Source organism: Pelophylax lessonae, assembly GCF_965119305.1.
Source record: "Pelophylax lessonae genome assembly, chromosome: 1".
Classification (NCBI taxonomy): Eukaryota; Metazoa; Chordata; class Amphibia; order Anura; family Ranidae; genus Pelophylax; species Pelophylax lessonae.
The window spans coordinates 673,386,770-673,414,604 of NC_138768.1; the positions used below are offsets into that span (position 1 = coordinate 673,386,770).

The 27,835-nt window shown below is 46.2% G+C and overlaps 1 protein-coding gene across 1 annotated transcript in view; it reads left to right on the forward strand.

The window, feature by feature from the left end:
- The window catches only part of TMEM131L (transmembrane 131 like), a 267,525-nt gene that overhangs the window by 182,815 nt on the left and 56,875 nt on the right, over window positions 1-27,835 (forward strand). Inside the window, exons 24-27 of the mRNA XM_082263743.1 lie at window positions 2,309-2,458; window positions 5,229-5,857; window positions 19,386-19,534; window positions 26,015-26,142. Of these exons, the coding sequence (XP_082119869.1) occupies window positions 2,309-2,458; window positions 5,229-5,857; window positions 19,386-19,534; window positions 26,015-26,142 (1,056 nt within the window). The remainder of the gene's footprint in view (window positions 1-2,308; window positions 2,459-5,228; window positions 5,858-19,385; window positions 19,535-26,014; window positions 26,143-27,835) is intronic.

Consider the following 27,835-nt stretch of genomic DNA (forward strand, 5'->3'; position numbering starts at 1 on the left):
CATCAAGGACGCTTACCTTCACATTCAATATGTGTTTGTCACCAGCGCTTCCTCCAATTTTCAGTGGGAGAGGAGCATTATCAGTTTGTGGCATTACCCTTTAGTCTCGCCTCCGCTATTCCGGTCTTCACAAAAGTTTTGGCCCCAGTGCTGGCATTGTTGCGTCAGCGGGGGATCGCAGTACTGGGGTACCTGGACGATCTTCTGCTGTGAGCAGAGTCTCCAACTGGTCTGGTTGACAACTTGGAGATTACTCTGCAAACTCCAAGTTTGGTTGGATCCTGAACCTTCAGAAGTTTGCTCTGGTTCCGTCCACAAATCTGGACTAACTGGGTCTGACTCTGGACTCGGCTTTAGCCAGAGTGTTCCTTCCTCTGGAAAAACTCCAGAAACTGCAGGAAGCAATTCAACTTCTGTTTTCCAGCAGACGATCATCCCTTCGAACTTGCATGCGGGTGCTGGGCCTGATGGTGTCTGCTTTCGAAGCGGTTCCATTTGCACAGTTCCAGAGATCTCTGCAAAGAAGGATTCTGGTCAAATGGGACAAGAATCCACAGTCTATAGACAATCTGATCTGGCTGAGCCAGGGTACGAGAGGGTCCCTGATCTGGTGGCTTCGTTCTCTGGCTCTTCGTCAGGGAAAATCCTTTCTCCCCCTGTACTGGACGGTGGTCACCACGAATGCCAGCCTGTCCGGATGGGGAGGCGTCCTCGGAAAAGCTTCTGCTCAGCTGGCTTTAACTGTTTGTCTGATTCAGCAATTCCTATGCTGTTAAAAGCAAGAAAATCTACCTCCTAGGAAGAGCTACCATTGTACATGAAAGTCGTACATTGCGGGGTGTGAGTCTCCTCGGGTTCATCCTCGTTCCTTTTTGATAGCTTGGATCTTGACCATCCTCCAACGGGGAGTTGAGCAGCGCCTGGCCTGGAGTACTATCGAGGGCCAGGTCTCAGCTCAGGGGGTCTTCTTTCAACAACCATTGTCCACACTTTCCTTGGTGCGTATTTTTATCCAGGGAATTCGACACTTGGGTCCTCCAGTGCTGTCTCCATTGCTGCCTTGGGACCTCAATTTGGTGCTTTCAATCCTCTAGAACCCTCCTTTTTTTAAATCTTAGGGAGGTTCCCCTGTTTACATTATCTCAGAAGGTGGCCGTTTTGGTGGCAATCACTTCTGCGCGCAGGGTGTCTGAGCTGGCGATGTTGTCTTGTCGTTCACCTTACTTGGCGGTTCACAGAGAAGGTGGTTCTTCGCCCCTGTCTGTCATTCCTTCCAAAGGTTGTCTCTGATTTTCATTTGAATAAAGACCTTGTGTTGCCTTCCCTGTGTCCCAGGTCAAAACATCCTAAGAAAAATTACCTTACATTCATTGGATGTGGTTCGGCAATTAGAATGTACCTGGCAGCTATGGAGTCTTTTAGGAAGTCAGACTACTATTTGTGCTCACAGGCGGACCTCAGAAGGGGTTTTTCCGCTTCTGCTGCTACCATTTCCAGATGGATCAGACAGATGGTATTTTAAGCCTATTCAATTAAGGGTCAGGTTCCTCCTTTCCCTGTTACGGCGCACTCTACTAGGGCGCTTAGTGCCTCCTGGGCCTTCCGTCATCGGGCGTCAGTGATACAGGTTTGCAAGGAGGCTACCTGGTCATCTTTGCACACCTTTACAAAATTTTATAAAGTAGACGTGTTGACATCTGCGGATGCTTCCTTTGGCCGCCAGGTTTTGCAGGCTACTGTTTAGAGGACCTGGTCCTCTTTGAGGGTGTACTGTTTTTTTCAGGTGAGCTCCAGTTGTACTTGGTTGAGCTCCATGTTACCTGGTTGGCTATGGTTTAGCCTTGGGGAATTTTTTTCTTTGGTTCCCACCCCTCATGTTTAACACTGCTTTGAGGCGTCCCAATGGTTAAGATCAGGAGCTGTGTCAATGAACGATAAAGAAAATGGGATTTCACTGATATTCCTTGAGGGACACAGCACCCACCCCACTGTGGAGTTGGATTTCTTCTGACACTGCTTGTGCCTATAGCTCAGATTGGGAGTATACCCCCTGGGACTGCCCATAGGCATAGTCCAGCTTTTTTTCTGCCTAGTGTCCTACTCCTTTAGGGAGCAGTATAACCCAATGGTTAAGAAGTTTAGGAGCTGTGTCTGTCATCTTTGCTAGGGGGGTCCATTATTTTGGCTAGGCAGCTAAATACCATTATCTGTCACAGCAGCAATATGACAGACCAATAAATCATTTATAGTTAACCCGTATTTTTGGAAGTCATTGCTTTAATATTTTTTATTTTTTTTTGTTTTGCAGTTTGTCTCTTGTTGGAGTTGTTTTAATTGCCTTTCAGCAAGCACAGTATATTCTCTCAGACTTTTTAAAGATAAGACAAAGAAACAACTCCAGCTCATCCCCCCAGCAGAGTTCTAGTGCAGTTGATACAATCACCTCCGAATCCTACAGGTATGTTTTGAAATACATTTTTCGGGGCTTGCAAAACCATACTTTTCATGTCTTATACCATTTAAAACCCAGTTCTAGACTGAGGGTCCTCTTGGGATCATCTCCTGCCAAGGGGGGGGGGGGGGGAAGACATTGATGATGCAGTGAGCAGCTTTGGGGTGATGGTGTTCATGCTGCGGTCTACATTGTTGTATGTAAATGCAGGAGGCAGGTTCATGATGCGATGTTGAATAATGTGGAGTGTCCTTCAATTTTACAGAGGATATCTAGGGGAAAAAAACAATTACTGGGGGAACAGTGCCAAAAGCATAGGTGACTTTGCAGCCAGAGCTTTGTTTTTTTACCTTAATGCATTCTCTGCGTTAAGGTAGAAAAATATTTCACAATCAGCTACCCTTATTTCCTCCTCCCTTAAATACGGTTTTGTTTTTTTTTGGTCCTGCACTATGCCTGTCTCCACCATTCTTGTTTTCTCTCCCTCTCTCACAGGCACAGCTACAGGAGCCATTGGCAATTGATGTGACACAAATTATGTTAAAAATACATATTGATAATGAACTAAATGTACATAAATATAGTGTATTGAAAGTCATGCATAAATTTAAAGTGGTTGTAGAGGCTTAAGGTTTTTTATCTCCATGCATTAGACCCCCCCCCCAATACTTACCTGGGCCCCATCTTGATCCAGCTCTCCTGGGTCTCTTCCTCCTCATTGACTTGCGCTACTGTCCGTCACTGCCATTAAGAGGGTGGAATTTTGGTAGCACTTATGGATGGTAAAATATAGGTATTTTTCCCACTCTGCTTCCATTAAAATTTGCTTCAGTACAGAAAACAGTGAAAGAATAAACGAATTGCCGAGGGTGCATCGAAGTGTAATATCATTTGCTGCAGAGAAAGGGAGGTATGTCAGACCCACTCTCCTCAGAAGTTGGCTGGGAACCAAATGTCTGAAATCTCAGACTCTGCTTTGGAGTGTTAGAAAGTTGTATCAACCACCTTTGCTAGTTTATTCCCCATTTAGCCCTCCGTTTACATTGACTTCAGCTTTGAAATTGCGAAGCTTCACCTGAAATCACACGATTTCAAGCTGAAACTCAGTGTTACCTTGAAAACATCAGTGCAGCTTGATGCACAGATGTCAATGCAAGTTGCACCCGAAATTACCAAAAGTAGTGCATGTACTATTTAAAATCAAAGTGGCACCACAAGGTTGGCATTGCATAGATTTGAACACTGCCATTGCTGGCAATAGGGTGCGACTTGTAATGGGATTTGACCTGTTAAATCGCATGACAAATTGTTGCAATGTGAATGGGGGCTTAATTATGTTTATTAATACTGTAATAGGTGACATCCACGTTAAATGTTTCCTAGAAGGCAGCTCTATGGCTTGGCCAAACACAATTATTTACTTTTAATTAATTATTTTTTTTGTTCAGCCAGACGGCTGAATGGGAAAAAGAGGAAAAAAAAAAAAACAATTCTCCATCCAAACAAATTAGGTAAATGGAGAAATCCTCCCTGCCACCACATTGTATTCTGACAGTGGCACTGCAATCATCCAAAAATTTTCCGACCCTTCGTTGTTATCAGGATCAGGGCCTTCATTTCTCTCACACATCTCCTTCATGCTTTTCAGTAAATGTACCATTAATACATAACAAATTTTTACAGGAAATGAGAATGGCAGCCTTTCGTGGCTTAAAGTGGTATTGAAGCTTACTTTTTTTAACATGTTATACTTACCCGCTCTGTGCAGTGATTTTGCACAGCGTAGCTCCAATCCTCTTATTTTCGGGTCCCCCGCCAGCCCTCCTGGCTCCTCCCCCTCGAGCATTGCCCACAGAGAAAACTTCTAGCCCTGGGGGCACCGCTGCGTGCTTACTCCTGAGCCGCTGCACTATGCATCCAAAAGACACATAGAGCCTCGGCTCGGTCTCACTCTCTCCAAGTCAATGATCTCCTGCTGCTTTCTTAGCCAATGAGGAGGGAGAGTCCCGGGACAGCTGAGGCTAACATGAACATCGTTGGATTGGAGGTAGCTCAGGTGGATTGGGAGGACTGAGGGAGGCAGGCCGCTACACACAGGTTTTTTACCTTCAACCGTTAGAAGCACTTTAATCCAGACACCTGAGGAATAAATTGCTTTTCAGGCTGCTAAAATGAATAGTAGACACTTTAAGGTACCAGCACATAGGCAGAATAGAGGAATGCCGCCTCTCGTATATTTTCTGACACTGGCACCCCCTGCTGATGGCCGGACAGTTTTTCTACATGTTCCTTTGACAGAAATCAGTTTCTCAGCCAGCGCGCTTGTTCCTTCTGTGTAGGGTGCGTAATCGTAACCTTCTGCCTACTTAAAGTATTTTTGACCAGATCGTGTACTGCAGGCAGGGAATGGCAAAGGAGCTCTTTGCTGAAGTTGAATAATGTTCTCAGAATGTTGCAGTCATTTTAGGTGGGGAGGTTGGGGTTGGATGGGGAAAAGTGAACTAACTCTTTAAAAGTAAACAATGTCTAGATTTCTTTTACATATTAGTAGGACCAGGATCCCTTTAACAAGGTGAGAAAAAAAGGGTGTGTTCTTTTCTGCTCCCAGTGTTCGGAGGTAGATTTTGTATACTTTTGATAGAGATGTGGTTGTGTCAACACTGCTTTTTTTTTTTATTAACACCAGAACCAGATTTTCACATGGTTTTGCAATTTACAATTTTCCTCACTCTCTTAAAGTCTTCTAATGTACTACTTTTTGATTGCATCATTACAGGGGCAGCTGTAAAAGTTTTACTGACTCCAGCAGTCCTCCTGATAAGGGCAAAGGAAAGGGCTACCTGGCTGTTGCTGCTACTGTACCAGTCCGCAGCCAGAATGCATCCAAGAGGGGTCCTGCTACCTACAGCCACTCTCAGAAGAAGCAGCACAAGTGCTCAGTGTATTACAGCATAAAACAGAAATCAAGTGCAGCCGTTATTACAGCAGGTTGTGACGCAAGCCAACAAATCAGTTCAGACATGCGACCCCCATCGCCAAAAGACTCTACTTACAGTGACACTCTAGCTGAAAAATGGACAGATTTGGACTCTGTAGACAGCGTGGATACGGGTAACCAAAAGCACTTAACTGGCTCAGACAACGGTCTGGGTAGAGAACAATCTGCACTGCTATCCCCCCCACTTCTCCCACAAAGAACTGCATATGAAAGCACTTTTAAGGAGGAGCCACTAATTAGTATGTTTCCTATGGAAACGGCTTATAAAACTTCAGAAAGCATGACTGAGCCTAAACAGAACTTTTGTGATTTTTCTTCTGTATCCGGTAAATTACCTGAAGACCTCATATCCAGGAGTCTGCATAAGTCACAGACTGAACCACAGATTGTTCCTCGAAAGTTGGAGGGTAATTTTGAATTGTGTTCTTATCTCCAATGTTATTGCAAAAAAAAAAAAAACACTTGTTAAAGATGAATTTCCAGGTATGAAAAATGTTCTATAATTACATTGGTCCAGCTTGGACCAATATAACTATGTATATCAGTCTGTCTGCTCCAGGAGATTCTAAAGAGGCCAGCCCCAGTACTATATTAGAAAATCCCCTGATATTCTGAATGTTACATATATAAAATTACAGCAATTGTATACAGAACAATGTAAACGTACACTATATTACCAAAAGTATCGTGACGACTGCCTTTACACACACATGAACTTTAATGTCTTAGTCCGTAGGGTTCAATATTGAGTTGGCCTACCCGTTGCAGCAAAAACAGATTTAACTCTTCTGGGAAGGCTGTCCACAAGGTTTAGGAGCGTGTCTATGGGAATGTTTGACCATTCTTCCAGAAGCATATTTGTGAGGTCAGGCACTGATGTGGAGAAGAAGGCTTGGCTCAGAGTCTCTGCTCAATTTCATCCCAAAGGTGTTCTGTCGGGTTGAGGTCAGGACTCCGTGCAGGACAGTCAAGTTCCTCCACCTCAAACTCATCCATGTCTTTATGGACCTTGCTTTGTACACTGGTGCCCTGTCATGTTTGAACAAGAAAGGGCCATCCCCAAACTGTTCCCACAAAGTTGGGAGCATGACATTGTCCAAAATGTCTTGGTATGTTGACCCCTTAAGATTTCCCTTCACTGGAACTAAGGGGACAAGCCCAACCCCTGAAAAACAACCCCACACCGTAGGTGTCTAGACCCTACACTTCCTGCACAAGAACCTCGGTTCGTGAGTACCTGAGGCCTTGCTTTGTACCCTGAGCACATTCTATCTTGTGGGGCCACATGTCCAATTCTGGACACATAGGAAACCTGTACCGTTTGCCTTCAGCTCACACTCCACTAATCGTTCGAGGCTGCCTTTAGTTTCCCCCCTGAAATGCCTGACATCAATGGCCTAGAATTTCTCCTCTTTTAGTCTGTACCATCTTTTGGAGTCTTCCTTCGCTCCATTGGTTGTGGCCACTTTCTCTGCTCTACGCAGGGAGGATTTCACTGCTGACATGCAGGACTTTAAGCCACATAGCACTACTGATTGCCGACCATGACTGCATTAGCTATTAGATGCTGGGGTACGAGTGGTGGTTTCCACAGGCCACAAGCAAGAGTTTTGCTGCCAACCGCCTCCCCGATTTATTGTTTCCAACTTGCTTCTGTCACCGCACAGCATAGCAGACCTTTATATCGCCTTGGTGGGCCTTCTGGTGCAGGGAATTGCTGCTCCCAGTTTCTATAGCAGAATGACTCCAGGGGCTCTGCTCAAACCCTTTCTTAGTTCCCAAACCTGACTGGGATATCTGTCCCATCTTGGATCTCAAGGCCTTAATGTCTGTATTTCGGTCCCAAAAATTATGAATAGAATCTACCAAGTCTTTTTCAGTCATTTTCTGACTCCTGGACATTGAGGATGGGAATCCTTATCCTACATATCTTCATTTCTCCATATCTCCATTTCTTTCTGTCTAGAAATTGCTTTGTGGAATCTCTACACTTAGTTTGTGGTCCTGCTTTTTAACCTGCCCTCTGTACTGTGGTTTTTCAGCAAAGTGTTTGCCCCTCTGCTAGCCTTGCTGCACACTCTGGACATTCCCATTGTGGGATATTTAGACATTCCCATTGTGGGATATTTGGACAAACTCCTGCTGAGGGAGCATTTGGTGCAGGTTCTGGTGGACAATGTATCCCTGACTGGTTAGACCTTGTAGAGGTTCTTCTGGGTGCTAAATCTTCAGAAGCCAGAGCTGGAAAAAGCTGGAATAAAATAGAGGTGCTGGATTTGAAATTATACACAAACCATCTCTATAGACAGTAATGGAACGTAAGAGGTTAATACAGGACTTGTATGGTTTAACTCAACATATTTTTTTTTTTTTTTTTTTTCAAAATTACATCTGAACATTTTTAATGGATAAATAACCCTCAACCTTTACGATAAAACAGACAGGGTTGTCAGACTACACCCATAAGGTCCGGCCACACACCACCAAATGTCCACTAAACTTAGTTAAGCAACTTGACAATAAAAGATTTTTTGCAGTTAGAGAATAAAGCCAGCAGCTAGAGACACTGGTCTACTGCTCCTGAGCTGTGTTCCATCACTGTCTATGTTTGATGGTTTATATTTAGTATTATTTTTGATAATCGGAACAGCATTTGATATAGATGCGTTTGGTAGGCTGTATTGTTGTTGGATGTCCTTTATTACATTTCATTAGTGCCGGACTTGAAGCTCAACTTTCTTCAAATACAGGTTGGTAGTAGTTCTTGTCAAAAGGCACTTGGCTGCTCAGAAGACAGGAAGTGGAGTGATATTCCCACAGTGATGGTGTATAGGTGAACAGAACAAACAAAACGCCAATCAGTTCAAAAGTCCATATAGCCTTCTTATTCTTGTCAGTGATGTCTCATCTCTCAGTGGAAAACAGTAGTTAACATGTTTTAGGACTCAAATGATCCCACCTCCTTAAGCGGAGGCTCCACCCAAAAGGGGAAGTTCCGCTCATCTGCCTCCCCCCCCCCCCCCCCCCTGTGCCACATTTGGCACCTTTCGGGGGTTAGGGGGGGAGCGGGTACCTAGTTTTAACAGGTACCTGCTCCCACTTCCGCGTGATTTTGCCGCAGCACTTCAAAAACTGCATTCTACACCTGTCAGGGACACTCCTATTTCCATGATTGTGTTTCTTGTTGCCATCACCTCCAGTGAGGTAAGTGTCTGTCTGAATTGGCGGCCTTATCCTGTAAAGAGCTTTTCTACACAAGGACAAGATGGGTTTGAGACCCAGGACCTTCTACCTAAAGGTAGTTTCGGCTTTTCACATCAACTAACAAATTGTTCCATCCCTGTGTCGGGCTCCTGTTTATCAGAAGTAGGTATCTCCCCCCGTTGTTTGGGTGTAGTTTAGGCTGTGCAAGTTTACCGCCTAGCCACTGTTTCCACTAGAAATCCTGGCTCTTTGTTATTCCTGATGGTCCAGACAAGGGGAAACTACTTCACGTTTCACCGTTTCCCTATGGCCCAGACAAACTAATATTTAAGCTTATGGTCCTAAAGATCTGCTTTCATGTCAAGGTGCATTCTACTAGATCTGCAAATGTTTATTGTGCTTTTTGGTATTAAGCAAATGTTGCTCAGATTTGCAAGGCTTGCCTAGTTTTATTAGGTGGATGTTAGGACCACATTTAATGCCATCTTCAGGCATTAGGTCCTTCAGACTGCTCTTTAAAGCGGTAAAAAAAAAAAAAAACCCTGCAAGACAATTGCGTAATGTGCTAGTATGCATCACTTTCTAGCACATTATTAAATACATTAGAACAAAGCCCTCTGCTGTCACAGCTGACAGGGCTTTCCACTTCACCTGGTCCTCCTTCCGGGTTCAAGTTCTCCAGCCGTATGATTGGCTGAGTCGCAAAGACTTTACTCCCGCGCATGCGCGTGGAAGTCACGGCCGTGGCACGGAGCTCTGAAGGGACAGCATGGGTATTCCGTCCCCTCAGAGTGCATGCGTCAATGTCGTCACCGGCTGCATGCGGTGTAAATATTTCCCAGTGTAAGTTTAGGAGATATTTACTGTACCTACAGGTAAACCTTATTATATGCTTACCTGTATAAGTCCAAAAGAAGACTTTACTACCCCTCTACCCCTTTAAGATGCAGGCAGTACCCTGTTCTGTTTTTGTGGGCCTTTTAGTGTTTTGTTTCTGTTTCTCACCCCTTAGTTGGACTTCTTTTGGTTATTTTGACAGTCTTTAAATTCCTCTGTCCCTCAGAAAACGAGAGAATGTGATTTCTGTACCAACCGTAAAATCCATTTCTTAGAGCTCGTTGAGAGCCCCAGCCCTCTTTGGTTTATAATCTCTTGGTGTAGCGATTTAACACATAACTGGAGCATGCTGGGAATAGAACATATTATCCTGGGCTGGCCTTTAATTTGTTTTCCAGTGTCCATTACTTCTGTAGGCAGCAGTATAACCCAACAGTCTCTGAATTCTGGTGCCTGTCAATGAAACCCAAGAAATGTATCAGGACAGTAGAAACCAGAAAGGACTACAGAACCCAACCCTTCTATTCTGCTTAACATACAGTAGACTGGCATAGACCATTGTCACTGATAACTGCACAGGCAGAGTGCATAGGAAATTATCCACGCACAAGATTTCTGGCAATATCCGAGGTATTTTTTCCCTAACCATCTTTCAGGACAGCCACCTCTGAGAGACCTTGGTTCCTCCCTTCACAGGAAACACTGCCTTAGCTTCAAGATTTAAGCCCCTCCTGCCCCACTGGACCCTCAGTTTTGGTGTTTCCTTCTGTGGGGAGACATCGCTGGGAACCAGGACGGATCAACCGGGGAGGTTGAAGCTGGTTTTCACAGTGGGGAGAAGCTGAGGTCTTCTCCAGAGGGTGGGGAAGAAGTTTCGGGGGCCCGCTCTCCTTCTGTCCGGGGAGGGGGGGGGCCCCTCGCTGGAGGTGCTCCATTCCTCCCTGCGTTCTGTGTGGCCAGTGATGGAGCTCGAGACCGGGCCGGAGGGCATGATGATGTCCCATCCAGTGGGGGCATGCACTTTGGCCGGGCCGCGGCTTCTGGTTCTGGCCATGGTCTATGGGAGAGGGCCAGGCACTGGCTGGTGTGAGCCTGTAACGCTGGAGGGGGTCAGTGAGCAGCTCAGAAAGGCGGGACAACCACAATCCTCAGTGGGAGGTGGCCCAGACCGCTCAAAGGTAGGAGGAACCCTGAGGTGGTTGGTCCTAGGGGCACTCCCGGTAATACTCTGCATAGGAGCAGGCCAGGGGATAGGCACTCATGGCCCTCTCGAGGGAACAATCCTCAGTGCAGTGACCTGGCAGCATCCGTTAAGGCTGGGCACTGTGAAGTGTGTCTGTAATCCCAACTCTTTGGGAAGCTGAGGCTGTGGAATCACTTGGGTCAGGAGTTCTGGTCTGCACTGAGCTAGGTTAATTGAGTGTCTAAACTAAGTTTGGCATCAGTATGGTGCCTCTTGGGGAGCCTGGAGTCCCCAGGTTGTCCTAGGGAGGGATGAACCAGCCCAAGTTGGAGACAGAGAAGGTCAAAACAACTGTACTGATCAGTAGTTGGATGGTACCTGTGAATGGATAGTATAGAGCAGCCTGGACCATACAGTGAGACACAGGTTTTAAAAGGAGCTTTCTAACACCTTTCAGTCGTTTGAAAACACTGTTTTCTGGTTTTCAGGTCCAGCAGCCGCAGGCTAGCCCTCCGCCAGAGCAGCAGTGTTGCACCAGCCCGCGGGTCTTACCCTCCACTAGTGGAGGGGCACCAGGGGACACTAGAGAGGAAGCTGCTGAGGAGAAGCCAGTTAGCTCCCAGGTGGAGTCAGAGAGAGAGAGAGAGAGAGAGAGAGAGAGAGAGAGAGAGAGAGAGGGGTTGGACGGTGAGTCCTCTATGCCCTCTCGCTACAAGTTTTCCCTGGAGGAGGTGGAGGATCTCTGGGGAGCCAACCACCCTAGGAATCCAGGAGGAGAAACCACCACTATCACTCCATGACCAGATGTGTCAGGGCCTGGGGCAACAGAAGAAAAGGGGGCGTTCCCGACCCATGAAGTTCTGGTGGAAGCCCTCAAGAAAGAATGGCAAGACCTGGAGAGGAAACCCTTCTCTCTTACGTTCATCGACAGACACAGCGCTCCATAAATCATAACTAGTGGGTTATATTGCCTTCTCCAGGAGTAGGACTAGGCAGAACAAAAAACACCTGGATATGCCCATGGACTGTCCTCAGCTGGTATATAAAGCCCCTCTCTGCGCTAGGTAATCATTTTTAATGTCTAGTCAGGAGTAAGGACCTAGGCTCCTGGCTGGGATCTCTGGTCCTAGCAAAATTCTCCTTCCTTAGATCTTTTTTGTTTTCTTTCGAGAGAAATGCTGGGCTGGGCGACGGGCTGGATAATTTAGTTCCAGTGGTCCCCCCCCAGTCCAGCAAGCAAGCACGTGCAGACTGCAGCTACATGCTAGGTCAGCCGCGACATAGCCTTGCGGACAGAGACTGGCCCGCGAGTTAAACGTCTAGCAGGGTCACATATGACTAGGCTTGGGTCTGAGTCACAGCGGTCCCTTGTCTGACAGCTCCCCTACTTCGGTGGCGGGGAGTTTTGTCTGGAGCTTTACCTGCACCGTGGAAGGATAAGTACAGTCCCCTCTCTCCCTTTTGGTGGTTTTCTTTGGGCTGGACGCAGGTAACCTCCAGGGACGGTTGGCCCTACTTGCAGGTTCCCTCCTCCCATGCTTAAATTTCCTCACTGAGCTGGGCTTCCCCCTTTCCCTTTCCCCCCTGTCTGAACCTAGAGTCTGGTCGGGGGCCCCTCTTGTGTCCTTCCTCCCCATCACACTTTTCCCCCTTCTACTTAGCGGGATTTCCCCTGCGTAGGCGCCCTCATCTGCCACCTGGCCCCTTTTGGGGGGCATGGGTGCATTTGGGTAAGGAGGGGGGGTTCTTGTCTGGTGCTGTGCCAAAGAAGCAGTGAGTGGGTGCCACTGCCGGCCCGCCTTTTGGGGGGGGTTCGGGGGGGGGGGTCCAGGTTCCCATGAAGCGCTGTGTGGTGCTCCCATTTTGCAGTGGATTCTGTATTTCCGGCTTTGACGACCATGTTTGTGTAGTCCAGCGGCCATGTTTTTTGTTTCCCCATAGAGTTTAACAAGGGCCATTTTCTTGTAGTCTGGTGCGGTGAAAGGCTGCGGGGGGGGGGGCCCTTCCTCTGCTGTATTCAGCGCTGCGGGTCTGCTGATTCTTGTGGTGCACGGGGGGTTTCCCATTTTTGTTGCAAAAAAAAAAACTTTTTTTTTTTTTTTAAATTTGTGCAGGGCGGCTCCAATTAGGGGTTAATTGGAGCCGCGCTGCACAAATAAAGAAAAAACAAAAACGTTTTTATTGGCCACGGAGCCTCTGGGTTGCATATCATCACCTGATCCTCTCCTGGAAGCTCCGGGCCCTCTGGGTCTCAGTCCGCCCTGGCGGCCATGGCGGCAGCCCTGCAGTCACTAGTATCCAAATTAGATATGGGCCTGCAAAAGAGGCCTAGCAAGAAGCGCCCCCCGCCTTCACCTGTATCCTCTGCTTCCTCAGATTCTGAGGTGGATCTGGCGCTCCTTTTCTATGTCTCGCCTCTTGGGAGTTTCTACAAATAGGTGTAGATCAACATTTGGCTCTGGGCACCATCAAGGGCCAGATTTCCGCCTTGACTATATTTTTCCAAAGGCCGTTGGCGGTGAAGTCCTAGGTTCACACTTTTGTGCAGGAAGTTCGCCATCTGGCTCCTCCGGTGCGATCCCTGGTACCTCCGTGGGATCTCTCAATTTGGTATGGTCGGTACCTCCCTTTTAACCATTTTCGAGAACTTCCTTTGCTCACTCTGTCGCAGAAGGTGGCTTTCTTCGTAGCTATTACTTCCGCACGTCGGGTGTTGGAGTTGGCTGCGTTGTCCTGTCGGTCATCTTACCTGGTGATTCATAGGGATAAAGTGATGTTGTGACCCTGTAAGGCATTCCTTCCGAAGGTTGTCTCGGGGTTTCATTTGAATGAAGATATTTTGTGACCGTCCCTATGTCCTAAGTCGAAACATCCTAAGGAAATTCCTTGGATGTGGTAAGGGCTATTCGGGTGTACCTGGCGGTGACTGAACCAATTTGAAAATCCGATTCTTTGTTCTTACGGATAGACCTTGTAAGGGACAGGCCGCGTCTCCTGCGACCGTTTCCAAGTGGATCAGGCAGACGGTGTTGCAGGCCTATTCTATTAGTGGTCAGGTTCCACCTTTACTTGTTAAGTGCTGTTAAAGCGCATTCTACGAGGGCGATAAGTGCCTCCTGGGCCTTCCATCATCAGGTGTCTGTGGTTCAGGTGTGCAAGGCGGCTACGTGGTTGTCTGTACACACATTAACAAAGTTTTATAAGGTGGATGTACTTGCATCTTCGGATGCATCGTTTGGCCGCAAAGTTTTGCAGGCTGCAGTTGCAGAGGCTTCCGCTTCTTGAGGGTGTAATTTTTTCCTGGTGGTGAGCTCCAGTTGTTTGAGCTCTTGTTTTTACCTGGTTGGCTGGCTATGTTTAGCCTTGTTGAGAATTCTGTGTATTGCCGTGTTTTTTTTTTTTTACCACCCCTCATATTGACACTGCTTTGGGACATCCCAATGGTCTGAAGACATGGAGCTTTGTTCGTCAATAAACGAAAGAGAAAACTGCATTTGTGTCTTACCGTAAAATCCTTTTCTCAGGGGTTCACTGACGGACACAGCACCCGCCCCTCTGTTGGGTTGTTACATAGGGGCGTAACCAAAAAGGTTTCCGCCTAGTCCTACTCCTGAAAAGAGAGAGCAGCATAAAGCCCAATGGTCTGAAGACATGGAGCTGTGTCCGTCAGTGAATCTCAGAGAAATGGATTTTACCTTAACCTCCTGCCGTCCGCGCTACAGCCTATATACGGCTGCAGCGCGGACTCGAATTTTCGGGAGGCCGTTTTTAAACGGCCTCCCAGTGACACGCCCCCCGCGCGCTCCCGCGAGCGCGCATCGGGGGGAATCTGTGTCGGCCGTGTCCCTTGGACACAGCCGATCACAGATCGTGGTGAATGGCCAATCACAGCGGCCATTCACCACGTGATCAAGCCGTCCAATGAGAGATGATCTCATATGTAAACATATGAGATCATCTCTCATCGCCGGCGCTCCTTCCTCACACAGAGCCTGCGTGTGAGGAAGGAGGGAGAGCTGCACAGCCGCTGGGGACACAGAAAAAAGTAATCAGGGCACCGATCACCAGTGCCCTGATTACCAGAGGTACACCAAACACACCTTCAATGCCCACAGTGCCCACCATCAGTGCCCCCCATCAGTGCACACAATCAGTGCCCATAGTGCTTCCAGTCAGTGCCCATCAGTGCCTGCTCACCTAGGCACTGATGAGCACTGACTGGCAGCACTATGGGCACTGAGTGTGGGCACTGATGGTGCTGCTCATCAGTGCCACCCATCAGTGCCCATCAGTGCCACCCGCCAGTGCCCATCAGTGCCGCCCGCCAGTGCCCATCAGTGCCGCCCGCCAGTGCCCGTCAGTGCCGCCCGCCAGTGCCCATCAGTGCCGCCCGCCAGTGCCCATCAGTGCTGCCCGTCAGTGCCACCTCTCAGTGCCCGTCAGTGCCACCTCTCAGTGCCCAGCAGTGCCACCTCTCAGTGCCCAGCAGTGCCGCCTATCAGTGCTCATCAGTGCCGCCTATCAGTGCTCATCAGTGCGGCATATTAGTACCTCCTCATCAGTGCCACCTCAGCAGTGCCCATAAGTGCCACCTCAGCAGTGCCCATAAGTACCACCTCATCAGTGCCCATCAGTGCAGCCTATCAGTGCCCATCAGTGCCGCCTCATCAGCGCACATCAGTGAAGGAGAAAAATGTATTTATTTTCAAAATTTACTCGCAAAAAATAAGAAACTTTTTTTTTTTCAAAATTTTCTGTCTTTTTTCTTTTTTTTTATAAAAAATAAAAAACCCAGAGATGATTAAATGCCACCAAAAGAAAGCTCTATTTGTGTGAAAAAAATGATAAAAAATTTATATGGGTACAGTGTAGCATGACCGCGCAATTGTCATTCAAAGCGTGCGAGCACTGAAAGCTAAAAATTGGTCTGGATGGGAAGGGTGTTTAAGTGCACAGAAGGCAAGTAGTTAAGACAAAAATCCAGTTTTTTTAAGGGCCCTGAAGCGTAGGTTTTCTTTCGTGGACGATGGTGTGTCAGTCTGGAATAAGATTCCCAGACTGGACGCAGCCTTATCTCAGGTTGCCATGCATACAGAGAGGATATGGGGGGCGCTCTCAGATCCCATGGACAAGAGGTTGGATTCGCTCTTGAAGAAAACACAGGACTCTACCCTGGGGCGCGCATAGAGGCAGCGACCAGGATGGAGACAATCTTGTCATCCATTCCCATGCTCATATGGCGGGTGGGTGGCAAATATTGCTGACGCCTCGGCGGAATCAGTGCGTAGGTCCGCCAGATCCTCAGCCCTAGCCTGCTTGGCAAGAAGGGCTTTGTGGCTTATTGCTTGGCAGAGGACAGTGCGTTCAAGGCTAAGCTCTAGAGGATTCCACTCACGAGGGACCCTTTGTTTGGTCCTGGTCTGGAAACTGTTTTAAATTGGACGGCCGATAGGAAAGTCCTTTTCGGTCAGGCATAGAACAGGGGAGCAAGCAAAGAATATGTCTCACCCACAAGAAAATTCAGGGCCCCGAAGGCCGACGGGCAAAAGAGGTCTTGGGGTCAAGAAGGGTCACCCTCCTGAACAGCTCTGAAAGACACAATGACAGCTTGACGGTCTCCTCGAATCGGGGATCGTAAGGAGGGGTTACCGGCTGGAATTTCCATCCCCCCCCCCCCCCCCCCCCGCGGTAGCCTTACTATCCTCCCTGAGAGAGGTTTTTGTGGTGCAAAAACCTTCATGGAAGTTCAGGCTCATCTTGAACTTGAAGCCTCTAAATGCCTCAGTAATTTACAGAAGGTTCTGTATGGAATCATTCTTCTCGGTAAGAGCCCTTCTCCCCCAAACTGCTTCATGGCACACATAAACCTGAGAGACGCTTATCTGCGCGTTCCCATCACGGAGAGCTGTCCGAGGTTTCTCAGGCTGGCCAGGGAAGAAACTTTCCTTCTTCAGTTTCAGGCCCCCCCCCCTGCATTTTTACCAAGGTCAATAGCGTTACGACTCAGGAGCGGGTCGCCCAGATAGGCGATTATTGAAATGCCCCTATTTGCCTCAAGAAAAGATACAAAAGGTGGACAAAGCAATGTGGTTACTGCAGGTGTTAGGCCTCCCCCACCCCCCCGCCTGCGCTATTACCGGCGGGAAATTTCATACAGAGGGATACGTCTCTTATTCTGTCGTGAAACCTCCCTGGATTCTGCCAATCCAGGAGGACCTTCTTTCTCTGGGTCCGATCTGTGGTCCCCAGGTGGAGCAGTGGAATCTCGCTGCGTGACTGCCGAGGAAGAATTGCTGAAAGGCAAGAGCTTCTCAGATCAGTTGGTGACTCTAAGTAGCAGGAAAGAGGAAGCACGCTCCATCTATTTGGAGACGTTTCAACAACTGGTGTGCAGAGGGCTCTTTCAATCAGGGCCCCCTTTCTACAAATATTTCCAGACCGGGTCATTTTAAAAAACGGTTCCGGCCTTTTTGCCGAACGTGGCCTCGAAGTTTCAGAGGCCAAGAAATTTGACCAACTTTCTGTTCTAAAGTAAAAGTAAATTAAAGTAATTTTTATAAGTTGGATATTAAAAGGTGTGTCCTACAGTATTTAGATAGCACAAAGGAATTTAGAAAGTCTGATTCCCTTTTTTAGACAAGCCTACATAGTAAGTGGGAGGGAGGTCCTGGAGGGGATCAGGGCCCACTCCACCAGGGCTATGGTGACTTCTTAGGCGGAGAGGGCTGGGATTACGCCACTGCAGATCTGTCGGGTAGCAAATTGGTCCAGTCTTAGCACCTTTGTCAGACACCACAGGATTTAACAGGAGGACACTATGGACCTGTTGTCTGCTAAGGATCAGGCCTTTGGGAGAAAGTTCCTGCAAGTGGTGGTCCCACCCTAAGGTTAAGTGCTCATTTATCCTCAGAGGGGGCTATCCTGAAAAACGATTAGGGAAAATCAGAGTTACTTACTGGTAACGTCTTTTCCAGGAGTCTTTCAGGACAGCACCGGTACCCACCTGAAAAATGTGGTAGGGGAACAGTCAGGAGGATTAAAATTTTGTGTGACGTGTTCCTGTGTCACCCCAGCTGGCTGGAGGTACTTTTGAAAGACTGAGGGTCCAGTGAGGCAGGAGGGGCTTAAATCTTGAATCTAAGGCAGTGTTTTCTGTGAAGGAAAGAGCCAAGGTCTCTCAGAGGTGGCTGTCCTGAAATACTCCTGGAAAAGACATTACCGGTAAGTGTAACTCTGATTTTTTTTTTGCAGCCATCAATTAGATAAAACTATTTTAGTGGTATTTTCAAAAGACCAAATAAGAGAAGTTCATTGTTGGGGTTAATGTTCAAAGTTTACCGGACTGCAGGATCAGACGTTTTCACCTGATTCCTTCTTGTTCTGCAGATACAGTTGAAATGTGGTGCTTTGGTACACAGCCTTGGTAAGAATTGTTCAATATGTTATGACCAGCCTACATGTAGACAGTATCTTTCCATGATCAGATTGTTTATTAAAAAAAAAACAAAAAAAAACCCTATTACGAATTGCCTTTATCTTATTGCAGCTGCCAATTCTTAGATGTGTTAGCTGCATTCATTTTCTTTTTTATTCTTTCTATCTTCCACCTGGTGATCCAGCTGATAAGTCTGTTATTTTTCAACAGCAGTTGTAGCAGTTAGATGGTTGAGACAAATCATTTATCACTGATAGGAGTGCGTACAACGAGCAGCCTCTTATTCATGTAAAACTTTTATCCCAAAAGGAACAACAGTTGCTGGATTTGCTTATAAAGTGTTAGCTGGAATTTGGCTTAAATTTGTTTCGTGAATTTAAATCTGCTAGTAGCTCCAACTTCTCCTCCCCTCAGACTGACATTGCTGCAGTCCAAAGATGTTTTTGTTGCTCCTTCATCCAGAGTGTAGGCACTCGAATACAGGAGGTGTGTTACTGGCTAGATCACTAGGTGAAAACAGAGGGCAAAAAGCCTGAAAAAAAGAAAACAAATGCAGCGATCACATATAATCATTGGTAAGCTGCAATATTACATTTTTGGTTTAATACATCTTTAATACTTGCCTATCCCACCACCTGCACCATCGAACTTTGATCTCTTGAACTACGGTGGCTGAAGAACCTTTAGTACCTTATATGCTACCAGATGTTTCAAATGCTTGGTTCCCTGATGGATGCTGTGGTTCAATTTATTGGCCCTTATGTCTCTGCGTATGGTAGTGATGTGCTAACTGGGGTCATACTTAACAGTAGGAGAGAACAGAGTGAAAGAAATTAGTTCATCAGACTGCTGTTGTAAGAAAAATCAGGTCTCAAGACTGTGTTTTGTGGTAGAGTTGTGTATATCTCAAGATTGAATAAGCAGAAATACAAATACTTAAAACAATTTCTAGATGTGTGTTTCATCAGTGTTTAGCTACTTGTCTGGAGTTCAGCTTTAAATGAAAATTAGTTTAGAATGCGACGAGATATTGCTACAACCATTAGCCTACTGTGGACTTCTATTGGTCTTGAGCTTAAAAGAAATATGGTTATGTTAGCCAGCTTAATTTATATATAAGTGCCACTTGAAAAGAATTTGGGCTTTAGGCCCTAGGTGGTAAGAAAAATACCTTTTTGGTATTCATGGAGATTTTATACCCGGAGTTGATTGATTATTCAGTTTGTAGGTCTAATAAATATGTGGTATTATATATACACTTTATGGCTTCTTACAGGAAACAAGCATCGTATTTCCCCCACAGCACACAAGGAATGTGTTGGAACACCCAAAAAGTCAACAGACCGAGAAGCTTCTGCAGAAAAGAATCCTCAAAACAGTATAAGGGAGAAGACCTGTGGTAAACCAGATGTGTCTCCAATCAAGGTATGTTTTTTTGTTTTTTTACTTTGTCCTGTAGTTGAGGAATTTCTTCAATTCTGATAAAACAAAATCTGCAGTGCACAATTAAAATGAGCCTCAACTTCATCTGAGAACTGGAATCCTGTGGCTCTGTGGTTATAGGGTGTACCTCATTAGAATCTAGCGCAGTTCTATCATGTAAGCCAGAGTCCCCTGCCTTCTCCTCAGGGGCTGCTACTTGACCAAATTCACCCAATTACTCACAATTACTCACAAAGACTCTAAAGCTGGGTAAACAGTTTTTCTCTATTGTTCATTGACGGACACAGTTCTCTGATCCATACAAGTAGGGGTTATACTGCCCCCTACAAGGGTAGGACACTAGGCAGAAAAAGGTTCTGGCTACGTCTATGGGCAGTGCCGGAGGGTACAATCTCTCACTTCCTGCATAAGATGTCAGTTTTAATCTGCCTAGTTAGGAGTAAGGACCTAGTTCCTTGCTGGGATCTTTGGTCCTGGCATAAAAGTATTTTTTTATGTAGATTTTTTTTTAGCTAGCTTTTTTCCCTGGAATTTTTCCTGTTAGATCTTCAAGCAACTATGCCGGGCTGGCCGACGGGCTGGATCTGATCAAACTTCTAAGAAGGCTTTAATGGATCTACCTTTTCAGGGGGATCGTCTGTTTGGCGCTCCCCTCAATGACATTATATAAGGGTTTCACGGGGGGGAAAAATGGCTTTTCTTCCACAGGCTAACAGGGATAAGGGCCTTCTTCGCAGACAGGGTCCCTCCTTTTCGGCTCTCAAACAGTTTTTCGTCCCTCGGGCACAGTCGATGTGGCAAAGTTCTTCAAGACTTCCTCGGGTGGTTCCACACGACCCTGGTCTGGCAAACAAGAGATCGTTTTTTTCCAGACCTGGGGACATTTATGGGGTTGGGGACTTTTTTGTCGGTTCTTGGACCTGCGGCTGGACCACCAGGTCCTTCCTTTCCAACCTGCACTTATCCCCGGATTGCTTGAAGGATCTCTGTGGGGCAGTGCTAGACTTGTTACGTAAAGGGGTGATTGTTCTGGTTCCAACTTCAGAACGTTTTCGAAATTTCTACTCAAACCTGTTTACAGTTCCCAGAAAGGAGGGCAAGGTACGTCCAATTCCGGACCTCAAGGCACTAAACTGCTTTGTGCGGGTACAGAAGTTCCGAAAGGAATCCATTCCCACTGTGGTGGCGTCCCTACATCAAGGGGGTTTTCTACCTCCATCGACATGAACGCCTACCTTCACATCCCAATATGTGTTACCCTTTAATATGTGTCACCCATTAGCGCTTCCCCTGCTTTGCCGTGGGTGAGGAGCATTATCAATTTGTAGTGTTACCCTTTGGTCTCATCTCTGCTCCTCCGGTCTTCACAAAAGTGTTGGTCCCTGTTCTAGCATTACTGCGTCAGCAGTAGATTGCAAAACTGGGGTACCTGGACAATCTGCTTTTGCGAGCACAGTCTTCAACTGCCCTTTTGACCAACCTGGGTATTACACTGAAAATGCTGAGGGAGTTGGGTTGGATTCTGAATCTTCAGAAGTTTGCTCTCGTCCTGTCCACAAGCCTGGACTATTTGGGTCTGACTCTGGACTCTTCATCGGCGAGTGTGTTTCTTCCTCTGATAAAACTCCACAAGTTGCCAGAGGCTATTCAGCGACTGCTGTTCAGCCAGTCATCTCTGTGGTCTTGCATGCGGTAGCTGGGCCTGACAGTGTCTACCTTCGAGGCGGTTCCATTTCTACAGTTCCACACAAGATCTCTGCAAAAGGAGATTCTGGTGAAGTGGAACGAGGATCCTCAGTCTCTGGACAATCTGAACCTGTTGAGCCTGAACACGAAGGGGTCCCTGGTTTGGTGGCTTAGTTCTTTGGCACCTCTTCTGGGGAAAATAATTTCTTCCCCTGTACTGGACAGTTGTTACCACGGATGCCAGCCTATCCGGGTGGGGAGGCGTCCTCGGCACAGAATGTGCTCAGGGGTGCTGGACTTTGGAACAGTTCAGTCTACCAATCAATGGGAGCTCCGAGCGATCAGACTTTGTCTGGATCATTGGACAAGTCGTCTCCAGGTGTGTCCGGTACGGATCCAATTGGACAAGGCCACAGCCATGGCCTATGTCAGTCACTAAGGGGGCTCTATAAGTGTTCTGGCGGTTCAGGAAGTAGCCGGCATTCTAAGGTGGGCATAACGGTTTGTTCCAGCCCTCTCTGCTGTGCACATTCCAGGAGTGGAAAATTGGCAGGCGGACTATCAGTCGACAGGTGTTAGACCAAGGAGAGAGGTCACTTCATCCGGAGGTGTTCCATCAGTTGTGTATCCGGTGGGGGACTCCGAAGGTTGATCTGTTGGCCTCTTGCCTCAACAGAAAAGTACAGAGGTTTGTGGCACGGTCTCAGAATACTCTAGTCAACTCCACAGGCTCCTTAGTGGCTCCCTGGAGTCAGACACGTCTGATGCACACCTTTCCTCCTCTCAAGCTTCTGCCAGGACTCCTGCGCAGGGTAGAGGCAGAAGGGATTCCGGTCATTCTACTGGCTCCAGACTGGCCTCGCCGGTCTTGGTATGCTGATCCGGTGCAGCTGGTTGCCGATGTTCCTTTGGAGACTTCCTCTCAGGGAAGGTCTGCTGTCCCAAGGACCAATCTTCCAACCTGCTTTACAGTCGCTGGCTTTGACGGCTTGGCTGTTGAAAACCATGTGCTGAAGGATAGAGGGTTGACTTAATCTTTGATTCCTATACTGTTAAAAGTAGGGATGCACCGAAATGAAATTCTTGGCCGAAGCCGAATAATAATAAAATGTTTGGCCGAATACCGAACGCGGTGTTTTGCATTTTTTCCATTTATTTTGCCAATTTTTTGTCCTCTCTCTTGTCCTCTCATGTCTCTCTCTCTCTCTCTCTCTTGTCCTCTCATGTCTCTCTCTCTCTCCCTAAATGTTACTGTAGGGAATGGGATTCAGTGCACACTGCAGCCTTGTACCATAGGGTTAATGTTAGTGACACTGTAGGGATTGGGAAGGATGCTGGGAATGGAAATCAAGAAGCATGCAGGCAGCCTTGTAAATTTTAATTGCAGATACAGGGCACTGGGCAGGTCAGGGTTAATGTGGTAACATCAATTACTCAGTGACAGTCAGTCAGTGTCAGTGTGGACTCGATCACATTATACAGTGACAGACAGTCTCTCATAGTGGTGGTAGTAGGAGGCTGGAGGTGGACTAGTAGTAGCCTGGAAAGGAGCACAGCCGCAAACATACATTACTCACTCGTGCACTGCAGCCCGCCCCACACATTCAGTGAGTCTTACTCTCCTCCCTAGTTTTTTCAATGGCACATTCAGGAAGCCAATCAAGCCGTGAGTAGCGGCACAGTGGAACCAATCAGGTGTGCAGGCACGCGTGATTGGTTCGCTGTGCAGCTAATCACGGCGTGATTGGCTTCCTGAATGTGCCATTGAAAAAACTAGGGAGAAGAGTAAGACTCACTGAATGCTCACCGCTGAAGTGTCCCGGCTTCCCCTGCCTAACACGGAAGTCTGTGAGTCCTCCTGTCCTCCTCCGAGTCCCTTCCCCCTGTAAATATCGCCTACGGCCACAGAACGATAGTCAATATCATATCGACTATCGTTCAGCCCTATTATTCGGCACAAAATTATTCGGCCTTTTGACTTATTCGGCCGAACACCGAAAGTGCTATTTTTTCTATTTTCGGCCGAATAATGTTTGGCCGCCGATTATTCGGTGCATCCCTAGTTAAAAGCTAGAAAATCTACTTTCAGGAAGATTTACCATCGTATTTGGAAGTCATCCATTGCATTGTGTGAATTCCTTTAGGGTTCACCCTCGCTCCTTTTCGGTGACTCGGATCTTGGCTTTCCTCCAGCTAGAGGTTGAGCAACGTCTGGCCCCGAGTACCATCAAGGGCCAGGTCTCGGTCCCGGCCTCTGCCTTTGCAATTTTCTTTTAACGTCCGTTTGGCCACACACTCCTTGGTGCGTACCTTTCTCCAGGGAGTGAGAAACAAGGTTCCCCTGGTGTAGTCTCCATTGCTGCCTTGGGACCTCAATTTGGTGTTGACAGTTCTCCAGAAACCTCCCTTTGAAAATATTTGGGAGATTCCCCTGCTTACGTTCTCCAAGAAGGTGGTCTTTTTGGTGGCTATTACTTCTGCGTGCAGGGTGTCTGAGCTGGCGGCGCTGTCTTGTCATTCACCTTTGGTTCACACAGATAAGGTGGTTCTTCGGCCATGTCCGTCGTTCCTTCCAAAGGTCGTCTCTGATTTTCATTTGAATGAAGACATTGTGTTGCCATCAGTGTCCCAAGCCTAAGCATCCTAAGGAAGTTGCCTTGCATTCCCTGGATGTGGTTTGGGCAATTAGGGTGTACCTGGCAGCTACGGAGTCGCTTTGGAAGTCAGACTCACTATTTGTCCTTACGGATGGACATTGCAAGGAGCTGGGTGCTTCTGCTGCGACCATTTCCATATGGATCAGACAGACTGTGGTTCAGGCTTATTCTAATAAGGGTCAGGTTCCTCCTTTCCCTGTAAGGGCGCACTCTACTCGGGCGATTAGTGCCTCCTGGGCCTTCCGTCATCAAGCAACAGTTGTGCAGGTTTGCAAGGCAGCCACCTGGTCGTCTGTACACACATTCACAACGTTTTATAAAGTGGATGTCTTGGCATCTGCGGATGCTTCAAAGTTTTGCAGGCTGCTATTTAAAGGATTTGTCCTCTTTTGAGGGCGTTTTTTTCAGGTGAGCTCCAGTTGTTAATAGTTGAGCTCTAAGTTACCTGGTTGGCTATGTTTAGCCTTGGGGAAGTTTGTTTTCTGCTGTTCCCACCCCTCATGTTTGACACTGCTTTGGGACGTCCCTATGGTCATGAAAATGAAGAGCTGTGTCCGTCAATGAACAAAAGAGAAGATGGGATTTTTGACTTAACGTAAAATCCATTTGTCTGATGTTTATTGATGGACACAGCACCCACCACTCTTTGGAGTTGGTTTTTTTCTTCTGACACTGCTTTTTACAAAACTGAATACCTATAGCAGGAAGCGGGAATATACCCCCAGGGACTGCCCCATAGGCGTGCTCAAGCTTTTTTCTCGGCCTAGTGTCCTCCTCCTGTAGGGGGCAGTATAACCCTACGGTCATGAAAATAAAGAGCTGTGTCCATCAATGAACATCGGAGAAATTGATTTTACGGTAAGTCAAAAAAAATTTTTTTTCAGGTTCGATATCCTGTTTTTACCAGGGACTTTGTTTCCTTTCATTGTTAACCATGTTGGATTCCCCCCCCTAAAAGAAATGGGTTATTGTTCTACCCTTTGGTGGCTTAAGGTTGTCCACTTTTCGCTGAAGGTGCTGCTTCTGTGGTCATTCCTCTATTGTTTGTAACCTTTTTTTCTTGGTCTGGGGCATTCAATTAATTTTCCATGTTCTCCCTCTCTGGTTGTGTTGTCAGGTTCCCATACCAGGCAGGAGTATCAGGCATCATCCATTGTTCAATTTAGGTTCTTATCTTCCAGATAGCTTTTGGGCTGCAGGCAGTCTTCAGTTGTGTTTTGTTTAACTTAATGACAATATAGGATTTTCTGTGTACTTTAATGGACATGAAAGCATCTTTCTTTTTTTGGGGGGGAGTCCATTGAGGGATGCAGGTCTCACCCCTCTTTGTTTATGAACATGCTTTTGGTGCAGATGGGTTATTTTTTTGGACTTTTTTTTTTTGGTAGCAGTATAACGCAACAGGTATGCCTTCATGTGTGACCTGAACAGACTCCAAAGAAAGGACTTCCTGTTGTGTATACAAGTCCTATTATTTCTCTCAATACACATTTGCTTTAATTATTTTCTGTTATGCAACTTCCCATAATGTTATATGCATCCCCTTCCTGCTCTCAGGCCATGAAGGGAAGAGGATTGTGGTTGTGGGACAGGCAATAAATCACCCAAAATGATGTTAGAAAAACAGTGTTTTTTGTATTTTGGGGCACATCATTTACTTTTATATTGTTATATTATTAATGACATGTTTGCGATGGACTATTTGGTTGCAAGTTTTTCCAACCACTTTAAAGTGTGTTACCCTAAAAAATTTAAATAAATGAATCCTGTTCCCTCAAAGCATGTTGCACAGCACTTTTGCTGTGTAATTTGGCCCCCTGTATCACCTGAAATACCTGGCAGTGGAGTTCTCAGCCCCTCCCGCTGTAACTGTCAGCTTGGGAGAGCGGAGAGCCAAGGAGTCATGGCAGAGCTGGGAGATGCTATAAAATAAGGTAGAAATCTGCATATTTTTTTTTATAAAGCACAGAGACATGTTATCTAACAGAGGCTATTGTATTAAATAATTAGACTGATTCTCTGGGCGCTGCATACAGTAAAGTATTATTTTTTTGTTTTAGCGATGATTACTGTATACATTTCATGCCAATATTTATAGAGGGTGTTTTGTATCTTCCAGCAGGAGGAGCAGTTTCGGCGGAAAAACCCAGCAGAGAAAAGGGATGGTGTGTTTGCAAATTTAAATTGGAATAAAAACAGGACTTGTGCTAGAAAAAATAAAAAGAAGAACAGTGTATTCCCTGCAAGGTACCGTTTTTTTCTTCCGATCTATGGACTTTTATACCATATTGATTTTCCATTCTGGTCTCAAGGGCATTCCCAGTATTAAATCCAAAGGGAAACTGAATTGGTTTTAAAGTGGATCTACACTGCATCTGAGCACCACAAACCAAAAACGCGGTTGCATACATTTTTGTTATTCAAAAGCATACTCCTCCATTTATCCATGTCCCCATGCTGTATTTTGATGAGAAATCACTTTGAAAAACAACCTCTAGCATTTTTGGCTGCAGCCATCTTGAGTTAGGGCAATTGATTCATGTAGCATTTACTTCCTGGAATCTATCTGCCCTTAGCTCAGGCATACAAGCAGGAGGGTGTGCTTAGCTCAGCAAATCCCTCCTTAAGACTCCTGAAATGTATGACATCATTTGCCTAGGCATGGAAACTAGGAAGTAACTGAAGAAATGTAAATAAAAGATTAAAACAAGTAAATATAATATACTTTCCTATCTATTTTCTAATGCTAGCAGCATAAGGATTACAAATAATGATTGAGGGTGAAGTTCCACTTTAAGTCATTCTTATATTTGTTTTTTTATTTTTTTGGATACATTGTTAAACTGATGGGTTGCATAACTACCTTTAAAAATGCATGCTGTATATACACAATACAACCTGGATTTGATGTACATGTGATATGTAATGAAGTGTACAGTATCATATTTGCTGCTGAGTGTCAGTTTTTTATGGATTCCCTTTAAAGCAAGCTATATATTTGTTCTTTCCCCTACTGTGTTAAGTGTATAATATTACCTGTACATATGATATAACTTCATATATAGGGTTAGTGTCCAGCGAACACATTTTCAGTGCTGCTAAACTTCGGAAGTACCTGATTTCTGGAGTTGTTTTTTTTTTTTTTTTTTTTTTTTTTTTTCTTTCAGCTAGCCACACACTTTACTTTCTATGTCCAATCTCCTTTTATATTTCCCAACTTAGATTTACATTGAATGGATTTTTTAAGTAGACCCTCACAATGTAGTTGATAAATCTAAAGGCAGTTTTACCGTGGTGATAAAGATCAGAGCATGTGGTCAGCTGTACTTTTTTTTTAATCTCTTTCATTCTAGCTGCTGTTCTTTACCTTCTCCAAAAACTGTCTTTATTTGAGGTATTCAGGATCTGTTAAGTGATTAAACAAATGGTAAACATTTCAACAGCATGACTAATCTCCTCTCTAGCAGCCTTTCCAGGACTAAAGCCTGGTACACACTAATAGTTTTCTTTCATTCAACCCAGCAGATTGAACAAAAAAAACCTGTTTGCTTCAGTCAGAACCATTGTACTAGCGATCCAACGTTTGTACAGCAATCTCCCCATGCTGTGCTTTTGTGTTCTGATAGGGGAATGCCCCCAACCCCCCCCCCCTTCCTCCATTCAGCGCTCTTTGCCATTGGCTGCTTGTTTTCCAGCAAGCTCGTCCGACAGAAGCCGGCCGATGTCGCCCTTTTTTTTTTTTTTTTTTTACCGGCTGATGTCGACCGGTGTAACGTTAAAAAAACCATACCCCGTGAAGAAACCATACCCTCGTCACTTCCTGTGTGAAACAGCTGAGCAGCGCAGCAGAGCGCATGCTCAGAGACCCGGATACCTAATTGAACATCAAAGAATTTGACAAGTGGGCATGCTCAGAGGGCATGAAATAATCACGGCACTG